The sequence below is a fragment of the Malaclemys terrapin genome, chromosome 7 (genome assembly GCF_027887155.1).
Source record: "Malaclemys terrapin pileata isolate rMalTer1 chromosome 7, rMalTer1.hap1, whole genome shotgun sequence".
NCBI lineage: Eukaryota > Metazoa > Chordata > Testudines > Emydidae > Malaclemys > Malaclemys terrapin.
In genome coordinates, this window is record NC_071511.1 from 69,260,508 (window position 1) to 69,285,313 (window position 24,806).

The 24,806-nt window shown below is 43.7% G+C and overlaps 1 protein-coding gene across 2 annotated transcripts; it reads right to left on the bottom strand.

Annotated features, from left to right (window-relative positions):
* Positions 1-792: 792 nt before the first annotated feature.
* PLAC9 (placenta associated 9) lies at positions 793-24,265 on the bottom strand. 2 transcript variants are annotated; one of them, XM_054033743.1, is made up of 4 exons: positions 23,855-24,265; positions 3,372-3,472; positions 2,114-2,231; positions 793-984 (listed from the first exon to the last, which is right to left on the bottom strand). In XM_054033743.1, exons 1-4 carry the CDS (start codon positions 23,910-23,912, stop codon positions 974-976), a joined length of 288 nt encoding a protein of 95 aa, XP_053889718.1. In that variant the 5' UTR covers positions 23,913-24,265; the 3' UTR covers positions 793-973. The 2 variants fall into 2 exon arrangements, with proteins under 2 accessions (XP_053889718.1, XP_053889717.1); XM_054033742.1 differs by having other exon boundaries at positions 2,114-2,234; positions 23,855-24,258.
* Between the last annotated feature and the right edge of the window lie 541 nt (positions 24,266-24,806).

The following is a 24,806-nucleotide window of genomic DNA, read 5'->3' on the forward strand; positions in this document are numbered from 1 at the left end:
AGGTTTGAAACAACATGTAAGCAAATACCTATTGCTGTTATTATGGGGAGAGGAGCCTGGCTGAGTCCTAGGGATGGGACGGGAGGCAAGTAACTTCAAACTTTTTTTAAAACCTGCTTTGCCTACTGTGGTTTTACAGATCAATTAGTCTTAACCTTTGCCTAGTAAAACCTTCCTCAGAATAAATTTACCTTCACCTAATAAGCTCCTTGGCCTTCAGCCTTTAGATTTTTATTTGCTGTGAATGCCTCCATCTCTGGCCTTGGAATGAGTTCAGCTCCAGATTTGGTTCTCACCACAAAAAGGCCGAGAGAAGCAGTGTGACACTGTTATAATAATGTGACTGCACTTCCAGTTTAGGTGGTGGTAATGTATCCAACATTCTGGCTTCAGATATGGATGTGCCACTCACATTTCAGGCAAAGGTAGGGATGTGCTTGTATCCCAAATCAGAAAACCCCTAGTTCTGTCTGTTCTGTCAGACAGCCTAGCAGTGTGTTAAGAAAATTCTGAACGGAAACCATAATTGAATACATGTCTTCACCAGTACACACGATTGACAAGAGCTGAATTCTTAGGTAGAAAGGAGTAACAGCCGCTTCCTGGACTTTGAGATTGTGGTAGTTGAGTTTGTCAGGTGTGATCTGGCCCAGGTAATAAGGAAAGAGGATCAGGCTGAAATTTTCAAAACTGCTGATGTCAAGGCATCTTTGAAAATCTCACCCTCCAAATGCACGTTTCGTCAAGTGTGGGGTCTGGATTGCTTCTGTGATAAAGCTTTAAAACAATGTCTGAAAAGCAATTGTTTTTATTAAAAAGCACAAATGCAAAGTAATTGACTTCTCAGTGTTCTTCATCCCTCTTCAATCTCTAGAAATCCTACAAGGCTTATTAAAGCAACAAAGTGCAACTGTCTAAGACAGCCATACTTGGGAATATTATTAAATTCTGTTCTCTTCCATTGTCATGGTGCTCAGCTGGCATCTGTGGGAAGAAGATTTGATATTATTTTTGGTGATATGAAGGCCAAATAGATACTTCACGTGTGTGAGGTTTTTGACACTTTAAAGAACAAATAAGAGACTGGCTTTAAGTATGAGAGAGGCTCTACTGATTCATTGGGTCACAGAGGGGAGATGCCTGCAGTCTCTCTGCAATTCTTGGACCAGTCAACAATTTCTTCCCTCCCCGCACAATAGTGTATATTATACCTTGTAAAATATAAAGAACATTGTCTTCTTTCCTAATTCTACAAAACCGGTTACATCTGACTTCCATTCTGTAGTCCCTCGAAATTTTTCATTTTTGGAAAAAATTATAGTTAATGTAAGGGAGAGCATTAATTACTGACTAGTAACTGTGGTTAATGGAGAGGCAGCATGGTCTAATGAATAGGCACTGGACTGGGATGCAGGAGCCCTTGGTCCTAAACCCAGCTCTTGATGCTGACCTGAATACAGATTTCTCAGGGGGGCTGAGGCACTGGAATGAACTCTCGCATGAACCAAGGTCCATGTGCCAATGCTTGCAAGGCACACTTCTGCAACCTGCCTTCTCAAAACACCCAGCTGTGTGTACATTAAATAACCAAAAAATTCACCAAAACAAAACCCAATATTTCATGCACAGGTTTTTTTTTTCCTTTGAAGAGTGAATGGGGGAGAGAACAAACCACATATGACAGGTCATGCGTGCAATAAAATATTTTGTATAGAAGTAATAAGGAGTCAGGTGGCACCTTAAAGACTAACAGATTTATTTGGGCATGAGCTTTCGTGGGTAAAAAACACTTCTTCAGATGCATTGAGTGGATATAGACTAACACGGCTACTCCCTGATATTTTGTATAGAAATGGGACCTTGTGGAAGTCACTTCACCTCTCTGGGCCTGCTGGTTTGCAGATGCTCTTCATGCATGCATGCATGCATGCATTTGGTGTTCAAGCTCTGCATTTCAAAAGTAAACTCAGGCTATCAAAAATGTAATCTTGCCAGTGATTTTTCAAAAGACTATATGTCGGGCTACAACTGGGGGGAGAAATAGGATATTTTGGTGTAGTGTAACAAAAATTGTTGCTGACCTTACTACATACTATCCCTAGGAGATACAGACCATCAAAAATGTCCATGAGGGGGATTCCAGGAGCAATTGGGGCACTCCATGCTGTTTCACTGATGTCCTTCAGTAATGTCTTCACTTCTGACTCTAGATACTCGACTGTTTTCTCTACCTGCTAATAAAAACAGAGGCAAGGAAGTCAGGATAGGATGGAGGGGAAAGACTATCAAGCCTGCTTGTAAAACAACTAACTGAGGGTCAGGATATTAGCTACAACTGTGTTTAAGTCCTGTACTCATCCAGTCAGTTGAACTGCCTGTTGATTTAATAACTTTTGTGTCATACTGACCTCTGGTGGCCATGAGAGATGAATTTTCATTGAATTTTGGGGGGTTTTTTTACGTGTAGCATCTCAATAAACTGAGCTGTTTGTAATGTTGGCTTTTGGAGGGTGGGTTAGAAAGGATGTGTTTGTTTGAGCCAGCAGAGCACCCAGGAAAACACAACCAATGGAGAAGCTAGGTCAGAGGTGCTGGGTGGAGGGCCTGCCTGTTAAGAACTGAGAAAAGGCAGATTAGGTGCCAGCCCATGTTCTCATTGAAAATACTTGGTGCTGAACATAAATTGTGTATTGCAGGTGCTTCCTACACTATGGCAAGACAATAAAGGGACAGACTTGACTAGAAATCCATTCACTGCCTTTATTTGTGTTTTAAGCATCTGCAATAGCCCAGCCTTCTTCAGCCATGAAGTCTGCAAGGAACTGGTGTTAATGTTCTCACACAATTAATAATGATCTGATGCAGGGATTGGCAACCTTTGGCATGCGGCTCGCCAGGGTAAGCACCCTGGCAGGCCGGGCCAGTTTGTTTACCTGCCGCGTCCGCAGGTTTGGCCGATCGCGGCTCCAACTGGCCACGGTTCGCCTCTCCAGGCCAATGGAGGCGGCGGGAAGCGGCGTGGGCCGAGGGATGAGCTAGCCGCCGCTTCCCGCCACCCCCATTGGCCTGGAGTGGTGAACCACAACCATGGAAGCTCTGGTCCAGCTACTTACAGATGTCCTGTGGGTGAAATCCTGGCTCCTCTGAAGTCAGTGGCAAAATTCCTATTGACTTCAGAGGCACCAAGATTTTATCTCCTGCCTTTAAGCATTTAGGTCTGCTGCAGATAGTGCAAGAGCCCTTGCCCCCTCTGGAAGGTCTGGCTAAACTGAATCCGGGAAGGAAAACTGCCTGAAAATGTGGCCTTTTGCCCACCTTTTTGGTCAGCCTATTAGGACTAAGGTTTGGGGCCAGGTGGCAGCAGTTATTACCTCTTCGATCACATCTAAGCGCCTATGGATTGTGTTGTGTTCATTGCACCAGTCGCTCCTCCCTGAACTTCCAGGTGGTATGCTGACAGGATCTGCAGCAGCTGTGGAAACAATTACAGTGATGCGATGGGGCTTTGCTATTGCTAATGGTTGATAACCTTTCATCAGGCAGCTCAGCTTGGAATTCTAATGACTGAAGGGCTCGTGGGATGTTAAAGAGAATGCAATGAAATATCAACATAGGATTTTTGAACCTGTGGTCCTAATAACTAAGCCTCCTAAGCCAGGCCCTGGGGTGTTATGTTGTGGTACACACACTGGGGTTGTTGGGATCAAGCTGTATGCTTTTTGAGACCATTGATTTTCTTCCATGCCATGTGTAGCCCTTGCTATATGCATATTCTGTGCTTTCCATAACATTGCTGTATCTCTACTAATGTAGATCCTGAGGGTCAAGGCGGTGTAGCTGTACTTCCACATGACTCTATACCAGCCTTTCTCCAAGGAAAATGGTGTACCCTGGCCTGGAAGGGCATGCCTGTTTGCTTATGCTGCTTGAAGGGATACAATCTGTTTGGTGATGCCCTATTGCCATTGAACAAGTGTCTGTTGCTCTAGTTTCACAGCAGGGAGGAGAAATAATCAAGACGTGTACAAATGATGTTTTATTGACAAATGGTGTGTCTGTGGGGCTGTTTACAATGTGGTTAATCTTTGTTTATCTGCTTAGTAGTGCTGTTGATTGTTTGCATTGCTCTTCCTCTTAATTTACTCAGGAACTTGATTGAGGGCACTAATGAGCTCCTTTCACTTCTTATTAGTGCACTTTTCATTTTCTTGTCTGTAGCCTCTGAGAGGACCCTGGGTATGGATTAGGAGTCTGTCAGCATTCATTAATTAATGTAGCCATCTCATGATGAATTTCCTTTAATAATTCTTTCGTGTCTATGCTCTGCTGCTTTAGGGTTTTGTAAGCATTTGTGTAAAATCCTATAAGAGTTCTTTTAAAAGAATTTCATAATTAATGGTACCTCCACAGACACAAGCATTTCAGATTGGAATGCTGAATGTGAAAGGACAGGAGGCAGGACAGTCCTGTGGAGAAGGGTGTGAGCTGGAGACGGGTGTTCTATTTCCAGCTCTGCCACTGATCTGCTGTGAGCAAATTAATTCACCCCACACATCTTGTCTATTTAGCCTTTTAAGGTCTTTGGGATGGGATTGTCTCTGTGTTTGTACAGAACCCAGAGCAATGTGGGTCTCATTTCCTTTGGTCTCATTTCCATTGTTTGGTTTAGTGTGTGAGTGCTGGATGGCATTGGTGGTATGTAGGAGATCAGAGTAAATGATCTAGGCGTCCCTTCTGGCTTTAAACTCTGATTCTAAACAAATAATAATGAGTTAATTTTAAGAAGCTCCTATTAAAAGATGACTGACAAACACTAAAGAAATAGTGGAGAAACATCTTGTAACAGTGACACATTCTGCTATTTAAAAGGGCCTGATCTAGCACTCATGGAAGTAATTGGGAGTTTTTTCTATCAATACCTATAAGGGCTGAGCCAACTCCCATATCTGGTGGCTATTGCTGGCACCAGCCCACAGGGCTGAGGGAAAGGTAGAGAGTGGCCAAAATGTAGAAGAAGAATATCTGCATTGCTCAACTTGAAGCCATACAGGGGGGAGGAGGGAGAGAGAGAGGCTAGCTCCCAGAAATAAAAGACCTGGGATCTCATTAGCATATGAGCAAATTCAAGTCCTGAAGATTTGTTGACAGGTCCTTCTTCAGGAACCCTTTGTCCCCCATCACAGAGGAGAGGGAGTTATGGTTATATTGGGGTAGTCAATTATTTCATCAAGGTCCAGATATCTTGGTCAAGCTATAGTCAAGGTCCAGTCTCCTGAGAAGAAAATAAGTAAATAAAAAGATTTTGGGGTCCATTCAAAAGCATCTGGTGGTCAGGGTTTGGCCTGAGGTCCACTTATTGACTACCCCTGGATTATATGGTAAGATTCCTGTAAAGCTGCACTGGACCCACTTAAATGCCTGATATGAAAGAGCCGGGGCAGAGAGGGCCCATGTTCACTGTTACATTAATAAAGTTAAGCCTGCTGCTTAAATCATCCATATGTCGGTCTTCATTTTCCTGCGTGTCCTGATCAATGTGCATCCTAGCTTATGTTTACCCCTAGTCTCTCCCCACCCAATATCATTAACCTTCTCTTTGGAATAGGCTTTCCTAGAAACCATGTTTGTACAATCAGAAGAAAAGTTTGCCAAAGTTGCTCTGAGTAACTTTGAGTGTTGAGTGAAGAGATTTTATTATTATTTATATGTCAGCTGAGCCTACAGGCCCACTCTGTAGAGCTTGCAACCCAAAAAGACAAGAGCGGTAAAGGCTGGGAGGGGAAAGATAGGAACTTGCGAGGTGAAATGACTCATCCAAGGTCACAGGAAGAACTGGGATGGGAAACATTGGGCTCCTGACTCCTAATCTAGTGCCCTATCCACTAGCCCATTCTGCCTGTCTTCTTGCTCCACAATATAGAATTCAGTAAGTCCTCACTTAAAGTTGTCCTGGTTAACGTTGTTTCCTTGTTATGTTGCTGATCAATTAGGGAACATGCTCGTTTAAATTTGCGCAGGGCTCCCTTATAACGTCGTTTGGCAGCTGCCTGCTTTGTCCACTGCTTGCAGGAAGAGCAGCCTGTTGCAGCTAGCTTGTGAGGGTTTGGAACCAGGGTGGACTGGCAGCCCCCCTATCCGCTCCCCACTCCCTTAAGTTCCCTGTGCGGCAGCCGCCCAGCAGGCTATCAATTACCAGCAGCTCAGCTGTCCCTCCCTCCACTGCCATGTGCTGCTCCTGCCCTCTACCTTGGAGCTGTTCCCGGGAGCCTCCTGCTTGCTGTGTGGTGGGGGGGGGGAGGAAGTAGGGGGCTAATGTCAGGGTGTCCCCCTCTCCCCTGTTCCTGTCCCCCACTTGCCCCATCTCTATAGAGCGCAGGGGGACACAACAGGCCTCAGGACAAAGGGAGCTTGCTGGCAGCAGCTGCTGTCTCAACTTGCTGACCTACTTAAAAAGGCAATGTACTTAGAGTGGGGTCAGAATACTTAAAGGGGCAATGTGCATCTCACACACACACACACACACACACACACACACACACACAGTGAGTGTCTCTGTCTCTCTCTGCCATGCTGTCTCCCCTCCCTCCATTTGTGCTGCCTTGTAGAGTGTGAGGCTACATTAACAACAATGTGTTAACCCCTGAAGGCTCAGCCAAATGTTAGTTCATCATTTAGCAGTAAGGCATTCCCTGGGAAATATCCCACCCTTTGACTTCACCAGCTCAACCAAGCTTCACAATCATCGCTGCTGTGTACAGTATTAAATTGTTTGTTTAAAACTTATAGTGTGTGTGTGTGTGTGTGTGTGTGTGTGTACAGATGCCCCCTGGGTTATGCAAACGCGACGTACGCAAATCTGCACTTACCGGAAAAAGTTCCATAAGCTAAAAATAGGAGGGTGTTTTTTGCGTAATGGTGGGGTATATATTTCCAACTTACGCAAAATTTGAGTTACGCAAGGTGTTCCAGAATGGAAAACTTGCGTAAGTGAGGGAGTGTCTGTATATATAATATAGTCTTTTGTCTGGTGAAAAAAAATTCCCTGGAACCTAACCCCTCCATTTACATTAATTCTTATGGGGAAATTGGATTTGCTTAACATCGTTTCGCTTAAAGTCACATTTTTCAGGAACATAACTACAGCGTTAAGCGAAGAGTTACTGTAGTGCTTACTGGGAGAGGGCAATTTGAATATTGCATTTCAAATACACACTTCTTCCAACTCAGAGCTCTAGTCAAAATGTCAGTGATCTCACTCACCATCAAGCTTAGACCTACTTTACATTGTCCAAGTTAACTTTAAATAAATTAGTCTCAGGAGTGATTCTTTGCTTACCACCTTTTCCATTCCCTTCCCCGCCCCCCCGCCTCCCGCTCTACTACAAGCTGTGGGGAGGGGAAATGTGTACAATATTATATATTAGCTGCTGAATATTCTATTGAATTTCTTAAGTACAGTTATAAAGTGGCTAAGAGCCACAATAGTTGCACTAAAAGTTGTTACTTGAACAGAATCCTAGAAATGTAGGGCTAGAAGCGACCTCAAGAGGTCAGCGAGTCCAGCCCCCTGTGCTGTGGCAGGACCAAATAAACCTAGACCATCCCTGAAAGGTGTTTGTTCAACCTGTCTTTTAAAATCCTTCAGTGATGGGGATTCCATAACCTCCCTGGGAACCCTACTCCAGAGCTTAATTACCTTCACAGTTAGAAAGTTTTTCCTAATAACTAACCTAAATCTCCCTTGTGACAGATTAAGCCCATTACTTCTCCCGGTCCAGTGAAAGTAGAACAAGAACAATTGATTGTCTGTTTTCTTTATACATTTAACATGTTTGAAGACTGTTATCTGATCCCCCGCTTAGTCATATTTTCCCAAGACTAAACATATCCAGTTTTTTAACCTTTCCTCATAGGTCATAAATCTTTTATCATTTTTATTGCTCCCCTCTGGACTCTCCTTAATTAGTCCACATGTTTCCTAAAGTGTGGTGCCCAAAACTGGACACATTACTCCAGCTGAGGCTTCACCAGTGTGGAGTACAGTGGGACAATTGCCTCCCATGTCTTCCATATGACACCCCTGTTAACTAGGGTTACCATTCGTCCGGATTCCCCCGGACCTGTCCAGCTTTTAGAGTTAAAAATAGCATCCGGGGGGAATTTGTAAATGTCCGGACTTCCCCACCACCCCCCATGCAGAGCGCGCACGGCTAACAGGGCAGCCGGCCGGATGGTGCCATTTACATGGGGCTCCAACAGCCAGAGAGAGCCCCTCCTCTGCTTCCCCCTCCTCTCCCCTGCAGCTGAGAGCACTCCCTCCTTCCCTCCCTGCATTTGCAGATCACCAGCTGGCCGTTCGCACCGGCAGTCTGGAGCTCCTCCCCCTGCTCCTCCTCCCCGGCACGCTGGTCTGAGCAGCAGGGTAAGGGGGCCAGGGGGTCAGAGAAGGGGCAGGGAGGTTCTGGGGTGGGCAGTCAAGAGACAGGGAGCCGGGGGGGGGGGGTCGGGAGTTCGGAGGGGGGCTTTCTGGGGGGGTGTGGATAAGGTTTTGGGCAGTCAGGGTACAGGTAGGGTCCGGGGGGGCAGTTAGGGTGGGAGGGTCTCAGGAGGGGGCAGTTAGGGGACAAGGAACAGGGAGGCTTAGGTAGGGGGTGGGGTTCTGGAGGGCGGTTAGGAGCAGGGGGCAGTCAGGGGACAAGGAGCGAGGGGGGGTGGGAGTTGTGGGGGGGCTGTCAGGGGGCAGGAGTGGGGAGAGGGATTGGAGCAGTCAATGGGACAGGGAGCAGAGGGGTTTAGATGGGTCGGGAGTTCTGGGGGGGGCTGTCAGGGGGTAGGGAGTGGTTGGATGGGGCGTGGGAGTCCCAGGGGTCTGTCTGGGGGTGTGGATAAGGGTTGGGGCAGTCAAGGGACAGGTAGGGGGTAGGATCCTAGGAGGCCAGTTAGGATGGGGGGAGGGTCTCAGGAGGGGGCAGTCAGGGGACAAGAGGCAGGGAGGCTTAGGTAGGGGGTGGAGTCCTGGGGGGCAGTTAGGGGCAGGGATCCCAGGAGTGGTCAGTCGGGGACAAGGAGCAGGGGGAGGGTTGGGGGTTCTGAGGGGGGCGGGAAGTGGGAGGGGCTAGGGCAGGATGGGGGCAGGGCTAGGGCGGGGCTCCTCCCGTCCTCTTTTTTTGCTTGCTGAAATATGGTAAACCTACTGTTAACCCACTGCAGAATGATAATGGCTTTTTTTTTTTTTTTGCAGCTGCATCACATTGTTTACTCATTCAACTTGTGATCCTCTATAACCGAGATCCTCTTCAGCACTACTGCTGCCTAAAAATTATTCTCCATGCTGTAGTGGTACATTTGATTTTGTTTTTTTTCTTACAAAGTGAAGTACTTGTTTTTACTGAATTTCGTCTTGTTGATTTCAGACCAATTCTCCAATCTTCTCCAAAGATCATTTTGAATTCTAATCCTGTCCTCTCAAGTGCTTGCAACCTTTCCAAGCTTAGTGTAATATGCAAATTTTATACGCATACTCACCACTTCATTATCCAAGTCATTAATGAAAGTATTGAATAATACCAGACTCAGGACTGAACCCAGGCAAGACTCCACTAGATACTCTCTCCCAGGTGGACAGTGAAACATTAATAACTACTCTGAGTACAGTCTTTCAACTAATTGTGCACCCATTTTATAGGAATCTCATCTAGATCCCATTTCCCTAGTTTGCTTATAAAAATGTCATGTAGGCCTGTGTCAAAAAGCCTTACTAGGAGCCAGATATATCACATTTACTGCATCCCCCCATCCACTAGGCTAGAGTGTCACTGATAGAAGAAATTTTCTGAAGCTAGATTAATTTTTTCTAATCTAGAATGTGATCTGGTTTTTATTTTAAAATGGGCTAGTCAGTGCTTAAATAAAGACCATTTCCATTCTTCTCTTTGAAGGTAGATTTTGGTTTGTTTCAGTGAATTCACCAATAGGTGGTGCTGCTGGGACTGAATCCTACTAAAGTAATATGCCAATTTAACTCTCGGCAAGGACTGCTGGAATTTGGCTTGTACATAGCTACTAACTATTCTGCAAATGGATACAGAACACTACAGTCATCAATATTTTGTTGCCACTATTGATGTTCTGGAAACATTTTTATGCTATCTTAACTAAAAGTAAAACCAGAGTCTGGCTATAGGAATTGACTGCACAGATCAACTATGAAACAGTAATTTGTCATATGTACTTAGAGCTTGACAGTTATGCAAGACTATCATAATGGGGTAAGCTCCATTCTGCTGAAAGAGGATAATAAAATCTCTCTCCAGCTCCAATATTTACAGATTTAAGCCTGATCTGATTCAGCAGCATGGTGAACTGCAGTCTTTCCTGTCTAGAAGACCTAGGTCAAGGAGAATTGCATGTGTACTTTGCCTGCTGTTATTCTTTTCAAAAGTTACATGTATGCTGATGAGAACACTGCATATATGAGACTCAGAGCTGATTTATTAACAGAGTGTAGCGGCGGGTCAGCTGTGAAGGAAACAAGTATCAGGGGGTAGCCGTGTTAGTCTGTATCTTCACAAACAACAAGGAGTCTGGTGGCACCTTAAAGACTAACAGATTTATTTGGGCATAAGCCTTCGTGAGTAAAAACCTCACTTCTTCGGATGCATCCGAAGAAGTGAGGTTTTTACTCACGAAAGCTTATGCCCAAATAAATCTGTTAGTCTTTAAGGTGCCACCAGACTCCTTGTTGTTTGTGAAGGAAACAGTTTCTAATTCAGCTTGTTGAGAACTTCCCCAGGTTTAACCACAATGGGTAAATGCTGTAAAAGTAAAATGTGCGGTATTCACATAATTCATGCAAATGGAAAGGAATGTTGCCATCTATAATAACCTCTGATGTACATTGAACTCTTGTGTTCTGAGCTTGGTACAGCAAATGCAGGAAGGTAACCCCATGTAAAAATCCCACAATGGAATATTATTCTCTTTAGTGTTGATTACTGGGATAATCTAATGGTAGGTGGCTGGATCAGGAGGATATGGGAAGGTCTGAGTAGGGACCCAGCATCTGTTGTGTACATTTGTTAAAGTAGCTTTTGGTCAGCTTCAACTTAAGTGTCAGATTCATTTTCTCACTTTATGGAAAGAGAATGCAAGGAAGTTAGTGTTTAGCCAATGCTGCCTCCTCTCATTATGATCCTTATAATGTTCATGTAGGTTATTGAAAACACAGGGCTCTATTGGCATGAATGGAAAGGTAACTACTTGTGCTGCTGGACACAGACTGTGACCTTGGGGTTCTCTCTGCTTCTCTAACTCCTCCAACAGTCTGCAGTGCCTGGAACAACTAGATTTCCTTACATCTTGGCCCTGACTTAGCAGCCATGGAGAATACTGCTGACTACGATGTGGCAAAATGGTAGTTAGAAGCAGGGATGGTACAATTAGGCCTTCTTCAAAGAACCAGCTTTTGTCTTTACTTTGCCTTGTCTGTCTGGGTGCCAGTGAGATTCTATTCTGTAGGCTGCACCTCAACATGACGCTGCTTGACCTGAGTGCTGCTCTAAGCAGGTGTGCACTTGGTGGGGCCAGGATGAGTCAGCAGTCCTTCCAAAATAGGGCAGGTACATTTCATTGGGAGATTAAGTAGGCAGTTTATAATAAAGAACTCTTGAAGGCCAGCTGCTCTTTGTACTGCAATACATAGATTTTATACACTATTACATTTTCAAAAATAACGTGAATTTTTTGGGGGGTGCTCAATTTGATAGCTTAAAGGGGCCTGGTTTTCAGAGGGTGGGACAGTGTTTCAAATTAGGCACTCAAAATCACTAGTCACTCTTGGAAATTTAGGGGGGTGTGTGTGTATGTATGTATGATTGACCTCTGGTTGTCAGGCTATTCTCCAAGAGAAAAAACTTTGAAGTAACTATCTTGTCTTCCAAGCAGTTGTATTTACTTAGCAGACTAGATCCCTCAGATGTTTTGCAATAATGTTTCAATCTGGAGGAAAAATCAGTAGTTTTGGGCCAAATTTCTCTCCAAACTCAAAGTCCAAGACCCCTGGGCTTCAGTCTACTTCTTGCAAGAGAAATGCTAAGCAGACTCTTAAAACCCAAACTACTCACTCTGGAGGTCAACATCTTAATATTCAAATGGTTTTTACAACTCTATGCTAAATAGCTTAACTATTAAGAAAGAGGGCTTATTTTTCAGAAAATTTAATCTTTTTGCAGTAACAGGGTAACTACGTTCATGTGTTATTAAGAGTTACTTACAGTTTCTATGACCATTGTATATGCAGTTGGAAACTTTTAAAAGGCTGCTACATGCACTATGCTGTCCTTTTCCCCCATTCCCTTTCTCTTGATTAAAATCTCTGTACTGAATTGTCTATGCCAATGAGTTGAGTAACTTTAAATTCCTTGTGTGGTACAGCCTGCACCTATAGAGGGACCAGGAAATTGGTAAATCTCTGAATCAACTGTTAACAAAAATCTCTCATGGAAATGTAGGAAAGAGATGGAGTAATTTTGGGATGGATTCTGATCTAGTAGGTCTTTTCCATTCCTAGAGGACAGGACTTAGTCTTTTAATAGGGGATAGTTACAGTAATTAACTGTTAATTCATTTGGGCTTAGCCAAAAGGCTAATATGAAATAACACTGCAAACCTTGGTGAGGTTTTTAGGGCCGTGGCTGCTGTTATACCTGGCCCACCTTGGGCTCCTTCCTCCCCTTACAAACAGTTGCACTCTGTCATTTCCTGCAGATAGCTTCCATATGCTGTTAAAATGATCAGCCCCCAGTTCTAATATACCAGATTGTTTGTTTGTTTTTGAATGTCCCCAGTGTTACCACTGCTGGTTATTGCTACCACTGGTGGAAACAAGTAGACAAAGCTCCGGGTGGCTGCCAACGTGAAGCACCAAGTTTGTCTGATGTGGTTGCTGAAAAGTCAGCAGCCACATGTGCCTTGTCTACACTAGCCTCCCACTGTTACTGTAGCTGGATGAGAACTGAACTGGTGTAAATGACTGCACACAGTGACGGAGAGAATCAGGCCTGCAACTTTCAGTAATGGGTTGAATGTTTGCCATGCTGTACCAGTAAATGATGATGTGTACATTTGATATTGGGTTACATAGTGATTTTAGACATAACGTGGCTCATCAGCTGAAACTTTTTGCTTGATGACATGTAGGGAAGCTCTCTCGGCTGTAGATCTCCATATGGGCCAGTCTAATCCAAATTGTAACAGTAATTTCCTGTAACTGCTTTCAAAAGCTGGCTGTGACATAGCAAACTAAACAAAAAAAAAATTTACTTGCACCCCTCTGTGGGTATGTCTTCACTGCAGAGTTAACTCGTTATCTACACTCAAGCTATTCCTTTGGAGTTAGCCTTGCTCCAGAGAGAACAGCCGCTATGAAATAACGTTCGAGCTGCCGTGTCCCACTGGCAATGCACTCACCCATGAGTGGCACTAAGGCTTCTGGGGGCATGTCCCATGGTTCTTTACACGGCAGTAAGTTGAGCTGCTCTATCAATTCTTTTCCGGTGAACTGTGGGAGACATTGTTTGTCCTTTCTGGGCAGATGGAGGAAATTGTGGGAAGCCATTGGAGGACTACCGCCACTCAAGTGGAGATAACATGACCACTCTGCAGTGTGGACACAAGCTAACACTGACGAGTTGTTCTAATCTGAGCTTTAGTCTTTACCACCGACACTTCAGCCAACTTGAGTTAAAAGCATCATCACACATGGGTTTTTGTGCATGGATGGGACTTGAGTTATATCATGCGTTGACTTTGCAGTGAGGACAAACCCTGTGTTACTCCCAAGATCAGTGTTCCATTAGGCTGTCATGTTACTGGTTCAACTCACAAGTAAAAGATCTTCCTAGTTTAGTTCTGAGAACATATGTCCTTATTTTAATGCAGGGGTTCTCAGACTTTTGTACTGGTGACCCCTTTCACACAGCAAGCCTCTGAGTGTGACCCCCCACCCCCTTATACATTAAAAACACTTTTTTATATATATTTAACACCATTATAAATGCTGGAGGTGAAGTGGGGTTTGGGGTGGAGGCTGATTGCTCGCGGCCACCCATGTAATAACCTCTGTTCTAACGCAAGCACAAATTGCAGCACACAGATGCCTATGACAGTGTTATAGGTCAAGACTGATTATTTGTTTGCAGAAGACTAGTGGGAAGGGAAGTTTGCATAACAGCTGCCCACACCCAGGTGTACGTTTAGCCAAGTTGGTTAACAGCACACTCGAATCAACATCTAATCGTTTAATAATTATATGTATGTATGTATGTATGTCAAAGGAGAATTATCTCTGGTTTATCTTAAAATATAACTGCCAGTTGTGCTGTTGGACTGTAGCCAAGGGTGGAGTGGAGCTGTTCAAGTAAGAAAAATCCCACTGGGGATGAAGCGATTAAGATTAGTAATATCATTGACTCCAATAAAAAAAAATGTCATACAGAGCCCACTCTGATCCAGGTAGTGATTATCTTCCAAACATGCCTTCCCTTAAATGTGTGCCTGTTTGCATAGGTTCAGTTCCAAATTCACAGAGGTCACTTATCGCTTCTCTGCCAGTAAGTGGAAAGCTTTAGATAATTTTATTTACTTGACAAAAAACCCAAACTTCGTTATAACTTGATTTAGTATTAGGGATACGCAAACTCAGACTCCAAGTAGCTACCTGGTGAAGAAATTTCTGATAGTAACTTGCTCTTCAGCCTAAAAGAAGGCATAATATGGTCCAATGGTTGGAAAATGAAGCTAGACCAATTCAAACTAGAAATAAGTTTGTTTAAACAGTGAGAGTAAATAACGATTGGAACAACTTACCTAGGGATGTGGTGGAGTCTCCATTACTTGTAGTCTTTACATGAAAACTGGATAGCTTTCTAAAAATATATGCTGTAACTCAACAGAAGTTATGGGCTTGCTGCCGAAATTACTAGGTGTGGTTCTGTGGCCTATAAAGGTCAGGCTAAATTATCATAATTGTCCATTCTGACCTTCAAATTGATGAATCTGCAACACTCGCTATGCTTCATTCCATCACCCCTGAGGCTTTGAATTGTTACCGGGTTTGTGATCTGCTCAAGAAAGTGTGTGTGGGGAGGAGGGGGAAAAATCAAATTTAAAAAAAGAGCAGACTGAAAGCTAAATGACAGACAAGTGAGACTAAAACAGGAACCAGATGGCAAGTGTGAGAGCTTGAAAATATCCAAAAGGTGGAGGGGAAGAGGGAATAATATATCAGGGGAGAAGAGGGTGTAACTGATGCGGATAACAGCATGTTTGGCGGGGGGGGGGGGGAGGCGGGAATTGACTAGAAGGATCCTTCTAGCCCTGATACATAGCACAAGTGTCCCTTAATACCCATGGGGTTGTGGGGAGGTTAGAGTGGGTTTAGGAAAAGTTCATGGTGAACCAAAACAACAGTTTGAGAGGTTTCTTGAATCCCTGACTTCCCAAGGGCTTTGCCTTTCCCTGCTTAAATTATTGTGCTCCACTTTAAATAACTTGTTAGCCCAGCAAATTATACACTTTATGAAAAGGGACTAATGTGGTTAGCTAACTGGAGGTTTAGTGTAAAATAGGCCCACTGCAAGCTTCAGATAGTTGATCGTGCTCTGCCCTGAGCCCCTGTTTGCCATGCTTAATCTGGTAGACTATATATGGTGATTTTGTGACATAGATCAATGCTGGTTAGGGTCTTACCTAGGGGCATCACTCAGCTTCCATGAATCCCAAGTCTCAATTACGCTCACATCTCCAGGGTTAAAGGTACTGGATGAACTCATTGTATCACTAACTGGGTCTGCTTATATCCGCACACCCCCAACCTCCAGTTAAGATACAATGTTCAGCTATTGGATTTTAGGAATTTATATTGATGAGGCTCAGTGGAGTAATAAGTTACATGCAAAGATTGTTTTGAGTTTATGGCATATTGTGCATAGGCTGCTGTGCTCCATTCCAGAGGTAGTTGCAAGGATTTGCATATCTGCACAAATGCACCTTGATTCTCCTCCAACTCGCAATGCAGAACATTGCTGAAAATTCTAAAAAGAGCAAGTGTAGAACATGCAAAAGTGACCCAAACTACAGATAAAGGTCTGCAGTGCAGACTGGAGAGGAAGAATTTACCCATTAACTGTAAAAAGTTAATTTCTAGGACTTCAATCACTAGGGCTATTGATGCAGTACCTGCTATAAATGCTAAAAGCATTTCGCTGAAAAAGGGAAGTACCAAGAGAAGGAATTCCAATTGTGTACAGGCCGGCTGTAGGATTTTTGCCGCATCAAGCAAAAAAATTTTTGGCTGCCCCCCCCCTTTTTTTTGTGCTCCCCCACCCCCAACTCCACCCCTTCCAAACCCCTTCCCCAAATCCCCGGCCCCACCTCCTCCCCCAGGGGTGCCGCATTCCTCCCCCCCCCCCATTGCTTCCTGCGGCTCCTCCCGTGACCTCCCGCCCTAGCTCACCTCGGCTCCGCCTGCTCCCCCAGGTGCACCACCACTCCGCTTCTCCCCCCTCCCTCTCAGGTGAGGGAGGGGGGAGAAGCGGAGCAGCGGCGCATTCAGGGGAGCAGGCAGAGCGGAGGTGAGCTAGGAAGTAACTGGGGGGGGGGCAGGAAGTAACGAGGGGTAGAGGAACCAGTCCCTGCTCCAGCTCACCTCCGCTCCACCACTACCGCCTCCCCCGAGCGCCCGCCACTCGGCTTCTCCTCCCTCCCAGCTTTGCTGCGTGAAACAGCTGTTTTGCACCCTGCAAGCCTGGGAGGGAAGGGGGAGAAGCGGAACGGCAGCAGCGCGCTCAGGGGGGCAGGCGGAGGTGGAGTGGAGGTGAGCTGGGGCGGCGGGGGCACTTTTTCTCCATGCCACGGGTCGGTGCCTATGATGGCCGGCGCCAGAATGCCGCCCCTAGAAATGTGCTGCCCCAAGCACCTGCTTGTTTTGCTGGTGCCTAGAGCCAGCCCTGATTGTGTATCCAGATTAATTAATAATACAGGTAAAGACAACATAAGAAATAGGCACACTACAAAACCAGTCCTTAGTTTTCCTTTTTGGCATCATTTCTGCCATCGTGTGCACGTGTTGTGCAACATTGTTTGGTGCCTCTAAGTATTTTGTTTGGAGGCAAAATCAGAAGCAGCAGGGTCCAAGGATATTTTTGCTATCTGCACTGTCCAGGAGATTGCAACCATTTAATCTGGATGCAGATCTTGCTGTTGTGATCCGTGCCTTTGTCACCCCGTGATGGAATTACTGCCATGCACTCTACCTGGGGCAACTACTTGCTTCTAGCTGGAGATTTATACTGATAGAGAATGCAGTGGCCCATGTTTCAGTGATAGTATGTGTCACTGGTGCGTCATGATCTGCACTAGTTGCCTGCTTGTTTCTGGGTTCAGTGTAAGCTGTTGGCTTTGGTCTATAAAGCCCTAAATGTCTTAGGGGCTTGCCTACATAGTGGGGTAATGCACTCTATGGAGGTGTGGTTTCTCAAGTGCACTAACGGTTTGCACACTAACTGGTCCATGCAGACCCTGCTGGTGTGCTTTAACATGGTGCTGTTTGAAATGGTTCTACATTAAAGTGCAGAGGGGAACCTTTAGTGCTTACCAGCAGGGTCTATGCAGACCAATGAATGTGCAACACATTAGTGTGTTTTAGAAATCACACCCCCATAGAGTGCATTAACCTACTGTGTAGACAAGCCCTAGGATGTTGGTACTTGAGAGACTAGCCTTTTCCTTGTTCCATACGACAACAGTGATTTAAAAGAGAGGGGGCAGGTACTACAACGTTCTCTGTGATGGGTCCTCTGCCTTGGATTCTGGAACATGTGTCCAAAATAGCGCAAGACTATTGACCTCCGGGTCATGCTGCCAATCTACTTGTGCAAACTGCTGCAGAGGTGGGCTTTTGGAGGAAAGCAGATTTATGAAAGGAGAGGGGAGTTTAGTGCTCCTGCAAATGGATTAGCTTTATTTGGTTTTGTAACTTATGGGATGGGTGCCTAGAGCCTTGGAGAGGTGCCCGTTTATTTTATTTGTTATAAATATAATTTTTTTTGTTTTGGAGATTGAGGCACTGTGTTCTGTAGATTGCATCTGGCACTTGACAAGACAGTTGTCAGTGGATAGCAGCGTATGGATGACTTCATTTGGAAGGAAAATAAGCAGCAAGTAGTGGCACTGGTACTACTATACATTAGAGTTTTTAGAAGACCAGTCTGATGTTTGAGGCACTCAGTCATTGGAGTGATGGATGCTGCTACAAAACATTAAGATGGGGTGGTGTCTGATGTCTTGTTCCCTGATTGGATGGTGAGAGAGGAAGACTTTCATTTTGGTTGGAGATTTTGAATCTTTGGAAGAAGTGTGAGTAACCATCTGATTTGCCCATGTCAGCACCTCCAAGAAAAGGAACCAAGTTGCGCCACCCAGCAGAAATAGGATAAAACTACCTTTCTCCTTTGGCACATTGCTTCCAGAAAGCCAAAGAAAAACTTGAAGGGAGAAGACTGGGCTCCAAGGCTGGCCACCTTGGAGCCCTCCTGGTGACATCAAGTGTCTGTCTTGGAGAGGCACATTCAACTGTCTTCCCATTTTTCAGCAATATGGGTTTCCTGCTAGCGCACTGGGAAAAGATTATACTTGTGTCCATCCTTCACTCTACCTGATACAATAACAGAGCTGAAAATTGATGACTGAGCAAAGATCTAATGATAAGTAATATACAGTACAGACTTTTTCTTGAGTGATGACCCAAATCAGTTAATTGATCAGTTCCTGAAACAGAGTATCTAATTAGTAAGGAAATGTATATGCTCCTGTATATGTTCTAAAGATTGTCACAGAGTTGCAGGGTGTCTTGTTTTGTAACTGGTTCCAATCAAGATTGCTGTAAAGTAACTTTAAAACTGAATAAGGTACTGTTAACTAGGATTATAGAACAATATACATGTGTCTACCATAGTCAATGGTTTCACACAGCCTTTCAAGTCCTAGGTGTATGTAGACATAAAATGAGACCAAGAGTGCAAGCTTTTTGAACTGCACTCTGTCTGTAGGAGTGTTAGTCAGATCCTAGGACTAATATTGTTAATTAGGAAATAGGTAACAAGGGTTGACTACCATAGATCGATTGGGAGGGAAACTTGCGTGAATTGGCATGTGAATAACTGACCAAATTGTTTTGTGATCTAGCTTTGATTTGTTTTTCCTCTGTTGTGTTAGCAACACCAGAGCTGATAACCAATTGACACAAGTGAGGCCCTGTTCTGAGCAACAATTAGTCATAAAATCTAAAAAAAGTCACCAATATAGTGACTGAATATAAGAATTATTTTTCTATTGTGGTTATAGCCAAATCATAGTCCAATACCATTTCTTGACTTCTTATATCGTATATTATTATTATTATTATTATTAGTTGCTGCTGTTAAGGATGTATAATAAAACTAAATTGATCTCTTGAATCCTGTTCTTGTGTTAAGCAATTGAATTTAAAAGAACCCCAAGAAAGGTGGTACACATACTCCATTAAGCAGTTGCTTAACTAGGTTCGTTTTATATCCTATCTTTCTTACAGTAGATAATGAGACAGAAATTGTCTCTTGGCCTAAGGAGACATCTCTTAATTTGTATCTAGTAGATAGGAGAGTGAAAGCTGTTGTAGCCCCTCATGCCAGAAGGCTCTGGGGTTAGCTTGTCAGCTCCATACTGAATGTAGTTTGTATGGGCTGTTTGTGTGAGTAGGTAGCTTATACTGGAAATAGGACAGTACAGGGGGAGTAATTTATGTCTTTGCAACCTTTGTGTGAGGCAAAGGTGGTTCCCTCCCCCCGGCAGTACTTAGCTACTCCTGAGAGCTTGCTGTAGATGGGAGATAGATTACATTTTCCTATTGTTCCATGTGGTGTAAATATGGTATATTTAAGGCTCTACTTGAATTGCAGGATGATTGTCAAAATATTGCGGCTGAATTGCAGGCAAGCCATGGAAAAGTAATAATAGACCTTATTTGCAGTAATGAAGTCCACTATTACTTTTATGCGATTTTCCACTGTCAGCCATCCACTTCCAAAAATGCAGTGGAACCCTAATATTGCAATTTTGCTAGTTAAGGAGGGCCTTGTATTTAATGTTTAATATTTAATATTCAATGTACAATATTCCAACATTTAAACCTAATGCTTCCTTCAGCCAGAGCAGATCAACTACACTTTATAAATACAGCTGAAGAGCACAGGGTTTATAAATTGCACCTGACCCCTGGCTGGCTTGGGAGTTAAGATTGTTACATGTGGAGTTTATAAACTCCACAGAATTTAATAATAAACTAAACTCCACTTAATGGAATGTAAAGTCTGGAACATGGACTTTTGAAGGGTTTATTAAATCTGGTAAAGAGCCCAATCCTACTTGGACCCCTTCTTCAGACCTCTGATTCTTCATACAATGCGCAGTCAACCTGTGGAATGCTTTGTCAGGGAACATTGTGAAAGCCAAGACTATAACAAGGTTCAAAAAAGAACTAGATACATTTATGGAGGATAGGTCCATCAATGGCAATTATCCAGGATGGGCAGGGATGCTCTGAAGTGTCCCTAGCCTCTGTTTGCCAGAAGCTGGGAATGGGTGACGGGATGAATCACTTGATTATCTGTTCTGTTCATTCCCTCTGAAGCACTTGGCATTGGCCACTGCGGGAAGACAGGATACTGGGCTAGATGGAACATTGGTCTGACCCACCATGGCTGTTCTTTTGTTGGTATGATCTTATTCTGCTCAGAGCCCTCCCTGTATCCGGACACATCCCCTCTATTGTGCCAACCTTCCTTTTCACTCCCCCATAAGAGCTCCCAGATAACAATGTCCATGTAACCTAGGTGCTTAATAGGAAGATATCTCTTAAAGAGATCTATGGGGGTAGGAATGAGTTGTCTGGTTCATTGTTGCTACGCAGATGCACAATTAGCTCTCCACACCCAGAACTTTCTGGAATTGGGTGTGGTAGTTTTGGGTATGCTCAATAAGTTCCCTGTAGCTGGACTCAGACTCCATGAGGGCAAGCAGTCATGGCAGCTGCTTTACAAAAGGCCACGTGCCCTGTATGGGCTGGGAGAAACTGAATCCAGGAGCAGAAAGCAGGCTGTTCCCCCCCCCCCCCCCCCCCCCCCCCCCCCGTAACTCTGAAGGGTTTTGCTGCGGGGTTCTTTTATCTACATACTTAAAGTAAGTGGTTGGTTAATTAGTTAGCTGACTAGCTAACTGAGTGATTTCAGCAGAGGAAGAGTCTGCATGGATTTCAGTTGGCAGTTTCTACAAGCAAAAGGAAATACGATATTGTCGCAGTGCTTTAGACTCAGCAGACTGTACAGATTTTGGTGATAAAAGACTAACTCAGACTTGGGTGCACTCAACCTTTGCTTTTGGGAACTCTGAGTTAGTTCTCACGGCATTTCTGTGGAGACTGACCTGTTTAGATTTAATTTGTGTATAACTGAAGATAATATATGTGGATTATAAAGTAGCCATGTTATGTTGTAACACTTAAGTTATTTGTGTTGCTTTATCATTATAAGATTATGTAAAGTTGCTACTTAATTTAATTAATTAATCTTTTTGGAGTTGATTGTGTTGACCCTATGCATTCATTGCTGAAAAACCTCAGTGACTGAATTCAGGGTCTCCATGTGCTTTGCTATGGGAATAGGGGGGTTTTAGGCACTAGGAGAAGGGCAGTGAAGTAAACTCTAGCCCATCCAAAGGTTACCCCTGCATCTGCTGAAGTCTGTGTATCAGCGCTTCTGGACTTGCATATGGAGATTAAATGTCCGTGACTGGGGGATGTGAACTAACTCGCAATTGATTTATGACATGAGGGATAGAGGACAAAAATCTAGCTTACAGTGGAAATGCTCTTAAAAACTTAACTATGGATTTGCTTCTCCAGCTGAGAAAAGTATTCAGTGGAGTGTAGACTCCTGGATGCAAAGCACATCACAATTGTAAGATGCATGCAGCCCGTCTGGGCAGGAATAGACTGATCTGAAGCAATTTTTCCTCTCTCAAATACTCAGGCATGCTGATCATCCAGGTCTGGTTGCTGATCTAAGGTCATTCAGCACCGAGTTCAGAACAGCCCACAAAGCACCTTATAGAGCTGCCCAGCCCGGGGTATCACCCTGGAGTACTTGAATGAGTTGAATTAACGGAGTTGTTCTGAGGGGGCAGCCATTGCAAAGCACCGGGCTGCTTAGTACACCTTAACAGTAGCAGAACCCCATCGAATAGTCCAGCAAACCATAGCAAAGCACAGCCATTATGTAGGGAGCATAAGTGTGTTAACCTAGGAGACGCCATGTCACCACTAGTCTTCATCAAGCTACTTGTCAGTAGAGCAGGTTGAGAATTTTTGAGAGATGCGTGATTTCGGTGGAAAATGCCAATTTGTGGAGATGTATTAGTTCAGAGAAAACTTTCTCAGGTTGGGACAAGAGAGAGAGGGCCCAGAATACCCATAACCTGATGACTAGGGTACTCACTTCGGATGTGTAAGGCCCAGGTTCAAGCCGCTGCTCCCAATCAATACCCTGGTCAATTGGCTATTGGGATGGTCTCGCTCATGTTTGTTTGGATCAGAATGAAAACAGATTTCAACATTTCAGAATCTTTCATGAAACACAAACGCTGTTTTGCAGCCAGTCCTACTTGAAAGCCACAAAATGCAGAAAAGGGTAATGAACTCGTATAAAGTGAAGGAAAGTTACAGTGCCCCATCTAGGCTGAAAGCTGGCATAATCCCTGGTGGGCTTGTACAATAACAGCGAAGGTTGGCCTAGGTTTGGGAGGGGAAAGGTACCACTAGTTTTTTTCAGAAACTATTTTGGTTGTAAAGAAAACCTGCTACCTTGTCATAAAATCCAAAAAAGTTAAGTGCTGTCAAGAAGTAATAGGAGAGGTAAAATAATGATTGGTTCTAGTTATTAAAAAACACATAAAACAAACATTCAGCAATGCAAGGTTTGTGGTTACATGGGGACTATAAATCGTTGAACCAGCCAAATGGAAATTTTGATTAGAGAATAGATTTCAGTGCTCACCATAAAAGCAGCTGCAATTTTGTTAGAGGGTAGCGCAGAGCTAGATGTACTACTAATAAAAATTAAACATAGATATCAGTGTGCTTTCTGTCTACGTGCTTATTCTAGGCTCATCATCACGTGGTTTCAGCATGCTTAGATTTATGTGCTTAGACAGCTCAGGAACGAGTAAAAGTCAATAATTGCAAAAGCACCAGAAACAGAAGTTGTTATTACTAATGGAAAATTAAAGTAGATTTTTTTTTTGAGGAAATGTCTTTCTGATCTCCTGGGACATTTATCTCCCAGTGCCCATGTGGAGTTAATTCAAGATGGTTTTGTATGTACATTATTATTTAAGACTGCCACAGCTATAATTATAAACATGCAGGACATTAGAAGCAGCCTGTGGATGCTAAAATTTCTGCAATAGCTCAGTGATGGTATGTTTCACAAGTGATGGAACATCTCCTATTCTGTAACATTTCTAACTAGAGCTGTAATGCTCACATGCCTTTTAATAGCACAAAATATGAACTTCTATATATAAAAAAAAAAAAACCTATGTAGTGCTTTACAAACACTACCTATGTCATCTTCACGTAAAATCCTTGTTGACTTGATTTCAGCACCTATAAAAAGAAATTATCTACTTTTTTCCCCATGCAAACCCATCACTCAAGAAGTTAATTATCCTACAGTCTGTTCCTTGCAAGCTTGGAATCACTTACCTGAAAAATCTTGCTCCTGAAGCACTAAAATCAAAGCCAAAGCCCAAATGAAAAGCATGGTTTCGAAGCCTCCAAGCTCTGTCTGGGGATGTCTCTCTTAGTCCGGGAGGAGAGGAGCAATGCAGAGTCCCTCCTCCGTTTACACAGCCTCCCAGTCCAGGCTTTTGTGCTGAGGTTTAGCCAGAGCTGGGAGGAAATACTCCAAGGCTGAGCCAAGATTCTTAAATTGATCTCTTTCCTTCCTCTTTTTAAAAACACCCTTCAAACTCCACAAAGGGTCCAGTTAACCAAGCAAATTGGCTGCAGTCCAAGCTTCCCAAACCTTTAACTCTTGTATTTATTTATATTGAGAATGAATGGAATGTGTTGAAGAGCTTCGAATCCTGACTATAGGCAAATGAGGCAAGAAAAAGAGGGGGCTGATCTGCCTGGGATCCTGAGACAGAAGTGGGTGTGTGCATGTTTAGTCCTCCTTTAGGAGTCAGTCTAGGGTGGGGATATTGAGGGTGAACATTTAAGAACATAATGGCTTTCAGCATATGATCTAACAGGTTTTATTTTTTTTAAATCCATAAATCTTCCTGGCAGTAAAATTCTTTCTTTTTAAAGATATTGGCTAGTGTCTAAATGTCTTTTAGACAGCTGAAAATTCTACTGGATTAAATAGTATTGGATTACAGGTGGTAATAATATCTAGCTCTTGTGTAGGGCTTTTCATCCATAGATCTCAAAGAACTTTACAAGGGTTATCATTACCCCATTTTACAGACAGAGGCACAGAGGGGAAATGACTTGCCCAAAATCAACCAGTAGGCCGGTGGCAGAATCAGAATAGACCCCAGGTTTTCTGAATCCCTGACCAGTGCTCTTGCCAACACTGCCTCTATTAGTAGTTGTTCTTTCTGCCTAATGTCTTAAAAATACTGCTGGACCTAATTTGGGGCTCACCGCA